Source organism: Marmota flaviventris, chromosome 7 (assembly GCF_047511675.1).
Source record: "Marmota flaviventris isolate mMarFla1 chromosome 7, mMarFla1.hap1, whole genome shotgun sequence".
Taxonomy (NCBI): domain Eukaryota; kingdom Metazoa; phylum Chordata; class Mammalia; order Rodentia; family Sciuridae; genus Marmota; species Marmota flaviventris.
Window position 1 is genome coordinate 38,259,673 of NC_092504.1, and position 12,145 is coordinate 38,271,817.

A 12,145-nucleotide genomic window follows, 5' to 3' on the forward strand; every position below is an offset into this window, starting at 1 on the left:
CTTCCTTAAAAAAAAAACTTTAACTTAGGTTTTTTTTTTTGTTGTTGTTGCGGTGCTGGGGATTGAACTCAGGGCTTTGTGCATGTGAGGCATGCACTCTAGCAACTGATCTATAGCCCCGGCCCCTTAACTTAGTTATTAAGAATTACAAATTAACACCTCCATTGTGCCAAAGGAAAGAAAAGCTAACGATCTGCTTTTATTACTTTTTTATTCTCACCATGAGGTAACAGATATTCATAGCCTGGTGTGACCTGTGTGACCTGTTGCATACCCGTGCTCTTACACTTACAGCTGCCTGCTCCCTGCTCTCCCAAGGGTATGGAAATGTATACACACCCAGGCAGTTTGTGTTATTGAGTGAAGCAAGCTAAAATCAGACCAGCTCTAGACCCAACAAGGCAATAAGAAATAAAAATAAAGCATATGAAAGTGCAGTGCAATGAGAAATTCCTTGACTGGCAACCAGTTGGCCTTTGGGTGCCGATGTGTCCCCTTTTCCAGCCAAAGAAGAGGCCCATGTCCCAAGGCTATTCTGACCTGGCAGGAATGAGGACATTTCTCACAACTGAGAAAATTACTAAATGTTTTTATCTCCACCAGGATGGAGATGTTGAGATCAACATTCACTCATGAGAATCATAGGTCTTGTTTCTATCTTGGCAAATTTTGTTCCCTAATTAGGTGGTAACTTAAACTGTGACCTGTCCAAGTTGTCATTCTCACAGTCTTTGAACCAGATCAGTCATTTTGGTCATTTTTTCATTCAGTGTCATGAAAATTAACTCATTCTATTTAAAACTCTCTGTTATTTACTTTTTACCTTATGATTTCTAATAGTTATCAGTTTAGGTCAGTGGATGGCAATATGCCCTCTTTAATGGATGTATAATATTTCCCTAATGTGGATATATGCAACATGGTCAACTATTCTCCAATTAAAGGACTTTAATATTTTCATGGTTTCATTGTTGATACTACAAAAAGGAAAAGCCACAACATATATTGTACATATGTCCAAGCTTATAGAAAACAAAGTTAAATTATTATGTTAATAGTTATATGTACTTTAAATTGATTACATATTATCAAATTTCTTTGGGAAAACATAGCAATTCACATTTCTATTGATAGAGGGTTTGTTTCTCTATATATCAGCCCTGGCTATAACTGTTCATTTTAATTTTTGTTAGTCAAATTAATAAAAGCAGCACCTTCATGATAATTTTAATTTGCAACCTTCTAGTTAACTAGTGAGATTCAATGTCTTTAAATTCATTTGCTCTGTGGATTTCCTCTTTTGAAAATTACTTATTCATATTCTCTGCTCCAGTTTATTGGGTTCTTTATTTTTTGTTTAACTTTGAATACTTTATATATAAGGAATATTAAAACTTTGCTATTTATTATGTGCTGCCATTGTCTCTTGATTATTATGACTTTTGCTGTGATAGAAAGATAGATATATGATTGATAGCTAAATTATATGTCCTTTATAAATTTCCTCTTAAAATAAGTTTGGCCCAGCTAACAATAATAAAAATATTATTCTAAATTTTCTTCTAGTAATTTTACTATAATTTTTACATTTAAGTTGCTAATTTCTCTGGAGTTTATTAAATGTGCTATAAAATAGAAATTTAGCTTTCTTACTTTCAAGTAAATGACTATATCAATTGTTAATTAAAAAAATTACCATTTTCCCTTTTGAATTGAAATCTCACTTTTGCCATATATTGTATTTCCATTTATATATAGATCTACCTCTGAACCTTCAGGAATCAGTTTCTATTGTTGTATAACAAATTACCACAAATTCAGTAGCTTGAAACTACTGATTGGTGCAAGTTCTGTGGTCAGAAGTCTGGTCACAGTGTGACTGAGTTCTTTTGCTCAGGTTCTCAAAGACTAAAATTTTCTCATCAAGAGGCTGTAGGAAGAATCCACTTTCAGTCTCTTTCAGGTTGTTGGCTTAATTCAGTACCCTTTAACAGTAGTAATGAGGTCTCCATTGGAAGTCCCCCCCACCCCCACCCCGGCCCCAATTCATAAGTATCACCAGCATCTGTTTTTTGAGTTGTATTTAATTTGCTAAATTTTGTTTTTGAGTCAATATTCATAAATGAAATAGATCTAAAATTTTTGTGACAATTATAAACAAGTTTGCAAATTTATATTTTAGTAGTACATATAGGTATTTGTATGTTGGTGATAAATTATTGCTTTCAATGAAATATTTTTTTCTACCTTATTGTTGCCTTGCCGTGAAACTGTATTGTAAATTGGATGTACATAACATTCGATTTTTATTAATCACATACCTACTCTCTCTCACTCGAATTTATTGAGTTTCTTGGTCTTTAGCAACTATGAGATATTAGTAGTTATTTAAATTCTATATAATATCATGGTAATAAAATGCTAACATCAACAAACTAAAGCAAGATATCCAATAAAAGGCACTCTGATTCTGCATTTCTGGGTTATGTTGAACTTCAAGTTACCAAACTCAGCCCAGGAGCACGTGGGTCTTTTTGAACAGTTAATCTTTAATGGTGTTTTTCCGTCATTAATCAGCAGCAAGTTTATTGGTAATCCAAATTTGCATATAGTTTGTTTTCAACCTAAAAATGAAATTGGGTAATAAATAAAAGGTAGCTTTGTTTTCAGTAAAATATTATTTCTTCTCACTCCCTCTTTTTGTTTTCTCCCTTACTACCTTTAAGGATAGCAGTTTACTTGGGATAAGAGCACCTAGTTTTACAGCACTCTTTGGGTTTTAAGTAGTCATCACTGCATTTTAGTCATTGGTTCTCTGTATGACTTTGAAACCTGCTTCTATTAATTCTCAAGGCAAAGCTCTTTATCAGTGGCAGAGTTTTATTGACCTGATGGTCAATAAAGCATGGGATCATTTGGTTTATTAGCAGAAAATGGTAACAAGTCAGCTTTTTAGGACTTTGTCTAAATTTTAGAATTATGAATTATGTTCTTGAAAAATAAATCTTAAAAGTGCTTCACGTTAAGTTGTTTTTTTAGAGCTTTTTTATTCCAGGTTGCTAGATGTGCTCCTAGGAACAGCTGACAGAGAAGAGACGGGCATTCTGTGCTTAGCTAGTTGGGTCCCTGGAAGCCTCTCCAGTTCACTGAAGAGCAGTTACTACAACATGAGTTTGCCCAGGTGGTTGATTGTGAGTTAGAGTCTAAGAAATTAAACATAGTTTAGTATTTGAGTATAGTTGTATCAAGTATGCACAAATTCTCAGTTAATACTTATAAATAAATATTGCAGCTGAGAGAACATTTTTCAGATGATTTCAATAGTACTTAACTTTTACTTAGCACTCATTATGGATTGCACATTGTTCTAAGGGATTTAGGTATATTAATTCACTTGGTCTTTACAACAAGCCTTTGAACAAGGTTAGCTAGTAAATGGAGGTGCCAGGAATTGACATTGGCATCTAGCCCCAGTGCCCTGGCTCTTAATCTCTACTACACAGTTTACTGATCTTATAAATCCACTAGCAGAGAAAACAGTGCTGTTCTTAAATAATCTTTCAGGTCAGGAGAAGAAAGTTCCTTTTTTTAATAATTGCTGAATGATGCAATCATAAGTCCAAAGTGATTATTACTTCTCAGATTTAGATCCTGTATTCCTACTTCTAAGAGAATGAAAGCCAGGCATGAAAGAAAAACTGGGATGTTTTTATTTCCTTTTCCCACATTACCCCTTTTCTATAAAAATTCAGTGATCAACAGACATTTGTTGATCATCTAACTTTGACCAGTTAATAGATACATGAAGAGGAATTTCCTGTTTCCTGACTTTGAAGAACAAAAGTACCTGTGACAGTGTGCCTAGGGCAGTGGCTGAGCCATGCTCAGGGTTGTAATGAGGCAGAGCAGAGAATACCCCATGGTGTCTCCTGTGTGGACCCTTCCCAGTTTCCCTTACTTCAAGGTTAAACTAAAAATAGTCTAGAAGATAAACTGAGGCTAATGTGGCAAGTGGATATGGTTGACCAGCCTTCTGGAAAGAGAGGGTAGCATTTGAAGAATTGCAAGCTATGCTTGCAACATTCCTGATAAGACATTGGGGTACTAATTAAATTACACGTTCATGGGTCCTGCTCTAGATCCTGTGAATCAGAATCCCTAGGGAAAAGGCCTGACATACTATGATTCACAGGGACCCCAAGGGAATTTTTAATGAAGGGAACTTGGGAAACAGAATGAATGGAATGGATACGTTTGTTCATGAACATAGTTGGAATGAGTTTTGGAGAGAATTGGTGGAGGATGAGACTGGGTACAAAGGTCATTTCATGTCTTTGCTGTCTTTTGTGATTATTTTTCTACCTAATGGTAGTTACTTCTCAGGTATTAACAGGTACATTAAACTGAGTGTTTACTTAGACTTGAACAACTGCATTTAAATTGAAAGCAAAAATTTTAAAGTTTGTACCTCAGTCCAATGTACAGGGCTCCACTCTATTTATCTATGGCTTGAGAAATGCTGAAGAGGTGAGCAAAGAATAGAAGGAATGTTGTTCACCTCCAGTGTGTTCTGTCTCCAAGTATGGTCTCATTTTATTCCTCAGGAAATGAAGTTCAGAGGCTAATTATTATCAGTCATAGCTAGTTAGTGATTATAACTAACAAGTGGTACAGCTAATATTTGAGCCTGGATCTATAGAACAGGAGGAATTTGATGTTTCCAAATGGGGTGAGCCTGATCTCATGCATGTATGGAATATAAAGAAGCTGATTTCATAGAAGAGAGTAGAAGAGCAGTTACTCCAGTCTGGCTAAAGTGGGAGAGGAGGGCTAGGGGGAGAGTGGTTAAGTAGATACAAAGTTACAGGTAGAGAGGGTGGAATGAGTTCTGATGTGCTTTTGCTCAGAAGAGTGACTATGCTTAACAGTTTTGTATTGAATATTTCAGAATAGCCAAAAGAAGGGATTTTGAATGTTCTCACCACAAAGAAATCATAAATGTATAAAGTGAAAGACATGCTAATTAGCCTGACTTGATTAATATACCTGTATCAAAACATCATATTGTACCCCTTAAGTATGTATAATAATTATATGTCAATCAAAATCATTTTTTTTTGTTTTGGTACCAGGGATTGAACCCAGGGATGCTTGGGGCCACATCCCTAGCCCTGTTTTGTGTTTTATTTAGAGACAGGGCCTTGCTAAGTTGCTGAGGCTGGCTTTGAACTTGTGATCCTCCTGCCTCAGCCTCCTGAACCGCTGGGATTATAGTATGTGCCACTGCACCTGGCCAAAATAAAAAAAAAAAATTAAAAATGAGTAAAATAGGGGCTGGGGTTGTGGCTCAACACTACAGCCTTATCATCATCCAAAGAACATGTATGAAGACACAAATTTGTGTCAACATACTTTATATACAACCAGATATATGAAAAAATTGTGCTGTATACATGTAATAAGAATTGTAATGCATTCCACTGTCATTTATTTTTTAAAAAAATCAATTAAAATATGTATAAAAAAAGATGAATGAAAAGCAAAAATAAATAAATAAATAAACAAAATAAAGGTTTTGTGTCCATCTACAACCTAAAAAAAAAGTACTCATTCTCTCAATTAAAATGCATAACTATGAAATTTTGAATTACAATCAGAGGCCATAGGAAAGAGTCTCTGTCATTTGTTACCATGTCAAAATTGTGCCCAGTATTCTGTTGATTTTTCTTTTAAGAGAAGCTAATTGCCATTATTTTTTGTGAATTTATGTCCATTTTAACATGTTGGTTCTCTCTATACTTAAAAAAATTAAAACAACATCTTTACCAACACCCTGACCAAATACATCATTGTATAGAATTACATATTTGTGCACTCTAGATTACATAATTTCCCAAGTCTAAACTTTAAAATAACATGAGTCTTAATGATTCTTAAGGAGGTATGACTTACTCTGGTTTGCTTTTCTTTTTCTTAAAGAAACTTTCCTGAATATTTACATGAAACAATATTAATAAGAGATCCTTTTCTCAGTATTGGCATACTTTTAACTTTTCTGGTGAGATGGAGAAAGAAGAAAAGACCACGTGCTCCAGGCTCTGGTGGGAAAGGTACAGGCTTGTACCTGGGAAGTTGCTGGTGTCTTTTGGTGCCTTTTGACCATAAGTGTCTGTTTTCTGCACCTGTTGGGGCTGGAAACATGGATCTGTCCACTTCCTAGTACACTTTCACTTCAGTGAGGTACCAGATGCAATTAGTGGCATACAAAGTATATAGAGAAAAATGTTAGTGGACCTTGAAACCAATTCCAGGTATCTTATGAATACGGGACAGAAAGAACAGAAAATATTTGTATGCGTGGCAAATGGTAAGGGTCAGAACTATTTTGCAGAACCTTTGTTTTAGTTACAAGTATGTATGTAATATAGGTTGAAAGCCACTGATTTAGGGTAGCTATGTAGACCCTTGTATTTCTGCCCAATATAAAAGGATTTAATTAAACTGGAAATTTGGGAAGACTCTCATTATTTGTTAATTATCTTCAAACCAGATTTTTTCTTCCCAGTCCCATGAAAGCACAGATTCTCTGTTTTGCTTCAATTCATCCTCTGATCCAATTATCACTTTTCAAGAATGAGCAGCAGTGCTGATGGGAAAGAGTTCTTACAAGAGGCTGAGCTGTTGGGCCAGCGGTGGAGGGTAGGAAAAGGACTATTGGCAGCTGAGGGAGATGCCGAGATGCTGGGGGTGGGAGAGTGAGCCAGCCCCAATTCTGTTTCCTCTAAAATTCCTTGAGAATGAAAAGGAGGAAGGAAAGGTCACCTAATTTTAAGGACATTGAAAAGGCTCAGAGGAAAGCAGACCTAGAAATAGTTCAACAATTAAATGTTTTTCAGGCATCATAAAATTATTTCTTGGAAATAAAATGACTTAAGGAAAAATGTGGTTCTTGTCTGGGTCTGTGGAATGAGAAGTAATTGTCTCTGTGAGTCAGTATTTTTGTAAGTGTGAGGTTATTAGTCATACACACCAGGAATTACCAGAAGTTAACTCTTCCTATATTTAATTAATCTTATGTTTGCAATCTCAAAAAATCATGTTCTGAAATCTTCAGAGCCAAGTAGAATTTAGATTGTTGTATGAGACCGTGGACACTAGAGGGATACATATCCTTATGTCTTAATAAGAATTTACTTTCAAATGAAAACTGTCTTCTAAAGTTTCCAGAAATAATAGCAAATTATGCTAACTTCAATCTTGTAAAAATCATAAATTTTGTCCTAATGATCACCTAGTGAGTATGGTGTGAAATGCATGAAAAGCACTTAGTATTTATATCAACTATTTTCCTCTGCTACATGTTGATTAATTTAATGACATTATCTTATATCTCTATGCCAGGGGATATTTTTGGATATGTTCTGAACTACTGTAATAACTCAAGTTGTCATTACAAGTTATAGCCAAAAGACTACACTATTTTTATATACTGAAGTGAAAAACAGGTTTTTCAAATATATTTCAGAGGTCAGTCAGCATTTTACAAATTATATTGAAATGATAGTGAGCATTAATTTGGCCAGTCAGTGGTCATTGATTAAGTTCTCTTTGTTAAAGTATTTTTGAGGATAAACTCCAAAGGACAGAGATATGATGGGGATAGAACTTTTTCTTCTTGGTCCTATCATTTGTTTAGATTGATAAGACTGATTTGATGATACAAGCTAGCTAAGACTAACTTTCTAGCAGGGGCACATATCGTGGGTTAAATTAATTCAGACACAATTACAAGCACTCAGAGACTGTTGTCTTCTGCCATTAAAAATGACTTTCTATTATTATTTATTTTTATTATTTTGCTTCCAATTCATGCAGTTTTTAAAGATCTGATGGATGTTTGAAAGGTTATGATTCAGTTTTTTTTCTGTAAATGCAAGGATAAAGATAACTGTAATCTCTTGGATTGCTTAAGGCCCAATGTATAATAAAAAGGTATACTAACAAGCATGGATTTAAAAAATATTGATTCACTAGAATCACTGGAATACTTGGATTAAATCTCCCGTTGCTGCTAGGTAATGATTTAGTGTATTAGATCCATGAAAGCTGGATGTAATTTTATTGCCCTATGGGGGAAACTATTAATTCCTGGTTGGTATAAAACTTTAGGGAAAAGAATACTTAGGTTATAAACTTAGAATGAAGCTTATGAAGGAAGCAGGTTTAAATAATTTTCCCAAACTACTTCAGTGCCATCAGTTCTGTTTTGCACCTGGGATTGCATTTTGACATTTCCAGGCCATCACCTCACCTAGACCTTGGGCTGCTGGAGAATGGGAGCTAAGTCTTAACCATCTCTGTATTCCTAATGTAGTGTGGCGTGAAGCACATAACCTAGATTTTCTCTAGGTGAAGTCTGTGGACACCTAAATCAGATTCCCACCTGTAAAGTCTTGTTAATTCAAATGCTCAGGACATATCCACAGATTTATTAGATAAGAATCTCCAGAGATGAATTTCAATCCAAGATAAGTAAATGCAATGGCATTGATAAAGCAAAGATGGAAACCAAGGTCCCAGACCTTGCCCTGCACGTACTTTTATGATGTGCTCATTATCTGCTAGATGAACTTTTAGGGACATGTGCTAAGTGCCAGACACTCTAGATACACAGATGAATGAAACACATTAATGGTCAAAACTTTTGAGTCAGAAAGATGTGGTTGAATCAACCTTAGCTACCTGTGTCACTGGATTGGCCCAAATATTAGGTAAGATAATATATGTAAAAGACGTCGCAAAGTGCTTGGAATATAGTGTCCTATGTTCATAAATGTTAGCCTCCCCTCACTTTTTTTTTTTTTTTTCTGGCTAAAGAGCTTCTAGATGGCGCTGAATTTCCTGGAAAATAAGGAAAACTTGAAAATAAGGAAGGGACTATGGATCAGTTAGATTTTGTTTTATAATACACCATCCCAAATTTTGGTGACATAGCATTTAGTGACTCAAGATTTGGTGGATTGGCAGTTTAGGCTCAGCTCAGCTGGAACAGCTCATCTGTGTTCCCGATGTGTCAGCTGGGCACATTCATGTGCTGGTGGTCTGCTGGAAGCCAGTGGCTCACCCACATATTGGCAGGAGTAAAGGTGGTAAATGAGCTGTGCGTTCTTCTCCAGCAGACTAGTCCAGGCAGGCCAGGCTCATGGAAGTGGCAAAAGGGTTCCCAAGAGCAGTGAGAGAGAGCAAGTCCTGTTGAGCAAGCACTTTTCAAGCCCCTGCTTGTGGCCTGTGTGTTAGTCTTTCTTTAGACAAAGCAAAGATCATGGCCAGGGGATAGAAACAATTTTCAACAGGTAGGGAAAGAATTCACCTCCTGATGGACAAAAGGATGTGCATAGGAAAACTTTGTGACCATTGTTGTAATCTACACAGAATGGATTTTATTGACTGCTCACTCACCATCAGGCTTTAGGCTGGGCGATTTACATATTGTTCTTTTAATCCTTGTGGCATTTTCTTGAAATACATGGCATTATTCTCATTTTATAGGTGAAAAAACTGACAAGAAGTGTCAAGACTTAACATGAGCACACGTTAAGGCCAAAGTGTTTGCTTCAAGTTATAAAGAATGGTCTTTTAGATGCTATCTTTTGTTGCTTAGGTGATCAGATGATTGGTCTATAAGGCAGATGGTGTGTGCTTTTTTAAAATAAAGACTTGTTTAAAATAAAGCTCCAAAGATGTGGTTTATTTTCCAAATTATATGTTGAAATATTGGGACATGTATTTATTTGGGATAGAAAAAGTTTAAAAATTTGCTCTCCTTTAAGACTTCCAACCAGGCATGGTGGCACACGCCTGTAATCCCAGGTGTTCAGGAAGCTGAGACAGGAGGATCGAGAATTCAAAGCCAGCCTCAGCAAAAGCGAGGTGCTAAGCAACTCAGTGAGACCCTGTCTCTAAATAAAATACAAAATAGGGCTGGGGATATGGCTCAGTGGTCAAGTCTTCCTGAGTTCAAGCCCTGGTTACACCCCCCCAAAAAAAAGACTTCCCAGAAGCTTATTGGATGTGTGTTTTGTTTGCTTTTTGCCAGATCACCTACCCAACCTGGATCTCACTGCATCCTGGACATGACTGAGGTTTTCCAATGGGCCAGATATCACTGGCAGCAACTGATGGGTCGCCGAAACAGGGATGATGATGAGAGGTCGTACAACTATTCCTCGCTACTTGTTTGTGGGGCCAAATCCTCCCAGACCCCCAAACTGGCAGGAAAGCACCGGGTTGTTATTCCCCATCTCTGGCCCTTCAAGGATGAGTATGAAAAGTTCTCTGGAACCTACGTGAATAACCGAATACGAACGACAAAGTACACACTTCTGAATTTTGTGCCAAGAAATTTATTTGAACAGTTTCACAGGTACTGTTTTCTTTTTGAGAAAAAAAAAAGAACAAAAAACTTAGAATGCTGTTCATTTTAGTTGACACATTTTTATTTTCATTTTCACCACACTGTGTGTTATTTAAGCCTAAGGCTTGTGACATCCTCCTTGGAAATTTGGGTTCAAGTCTGCTATTGGCATGATGGCCCCTCACATTCACATAGCACTTTACAGTTGGTAAGATGCCTCTCTTTACCAGAGAAGGCACTGTTATTCTAAAATTATTATAGAATTAGGCAACTCTTTGTGGTGTAGCCAGTGTCCTGCCAGTGATAACTGACCAACGGCTACAGCCTTGTCATCTTCTCTCTCTTGCTTTAGTGTTCTTTCCATTAAACCATACTCCATTTTCATTTCACATTTTTCTTACTTCGTAACATGGGGAAATAGAGTCCTGAAGCAAATGTGGTGTACGATGTTGCTATCTGAAGCAGTGACATAATTTAGTTTAATATGCATTTAAGGAAGAGCTTCTGAGTTTAGGCACCTAAGGAAATGCAGGTAAAAGCATTGCTCCTTTCCTTGTGGAGTTTTCAGATTAGCCAGGGACACAAGAATTATATACAAATGAAGAAAGATATGGGGAATGTGATGAGTGTTATCCAGTGCCATCATGTAGAATGGGAACCTCACAGAGAATCATAATACCAGTGTGAGCAATGGAAGGCAAAGTGGCATGTGACCTACTTCTAAGGGTGGGTGAGACATTCTAGCCTTGGGAGTGGTCTTCTCTGATAACACATAGGATCTATTCCGGGGAGCATTAAGAAATAGTGTTGGAAATATAAGTCTAATCCACCAGAAGGGCCTTGATGTCAGGATAAAGAGGTGAGACCAAAAACTGCAGGCACATTTCTGAGCAGAGTAACATTCTCATGCCTGTATTTCAGTGTGATGCATAGATGGAGGGACTTAGGCAGACAGTTCATTTAGGAAGCTGAAGTATATAGTCTGGTGAGTTGTCATGGCAACCTGAACTTAGAACAATGTGGGACTGTTACTCTAACCTATTACAGTTATGGTGGGTTAGATGTGAGGAATTCAATGAAAGGAATAAAAAGTTGATGGGAACATATTGAGCTATTATGACAAGAAAGATTAACAAAAAAAGGAAAGACAGTTGTAAAAAGAAGCTTGGCTGGATTTTTTTTTTTTTTGTAAATGTATTTGAAGTGCTATTGTGAGTGTAGAGGTTCTTAACATTTATGATTCATTCTACATACTTTATTCCCATATTTCATTCTATATATACTTCATATGCACTTATTCAACAGTGGTTGTGTTTGAAGTGCAGATGTGAATTTGTTGAATTACTGGCTTTAAGTATTATGGGTATTTATGTCTTCTATGGAGTTTGTAATCTAGTGTGTTTAATTGAAAACAAATCAGAAATTTGAAAAGTTCCCTGTAGAGCTGGATATGGTCCACTTACAAATAATCAAAGTCACAGAAGAAAAAGAAAAAATATTAGTAGAGTATTCTTTTGAGTCATTTCATGGTCAATGGGAAAATATGTGATAAAAATTCAAGGGGCTATGCAAGATTGAGATTTTGGTTTTCTTTTAAACTTAAAATAAGGAACTAGTAGAGGAATATTTAAAAATAAAACAGAGAAAGCTAAGAAGTTTCTGAATAATTAGGTTTTGAATAGCTTACAAAGAAATAGAAGGGTTACCCTCAAAGAGAAGACAAAAACCAAA

General features: G+C 36.2%; 1 protein-coding gene across 2 annotated transcripts in view; it reads left to right on the plus strand.

Moving 5' to 3' along the window:
• Positions 1-12,145, plus strand: part of Atp10d (ATPase phospholipid transporting 10D (putative)) — a 112,868-nt gene that overhangs the window by 19,409 nt on the left and 81,314 nt on the right. The window contains exon 2 of one of the 2 annotated variants that reach the window (XM_027938441.2): positions 10,097-10,423. The exons of the other annotated variant lie outside the window; for it this stretch is intronic. Coding sequence (XP_027794242.1) covers positions 10,134-10,423 — 290 coding nt within the window. The 5' untranslated portion in view covers positions 10,097-10,133. The remainder of the gene's footprint in view (positions 1-10,096; positions 10,424-12,145) is intronic. 2 annotated transcript variants of the gene reach the window in all.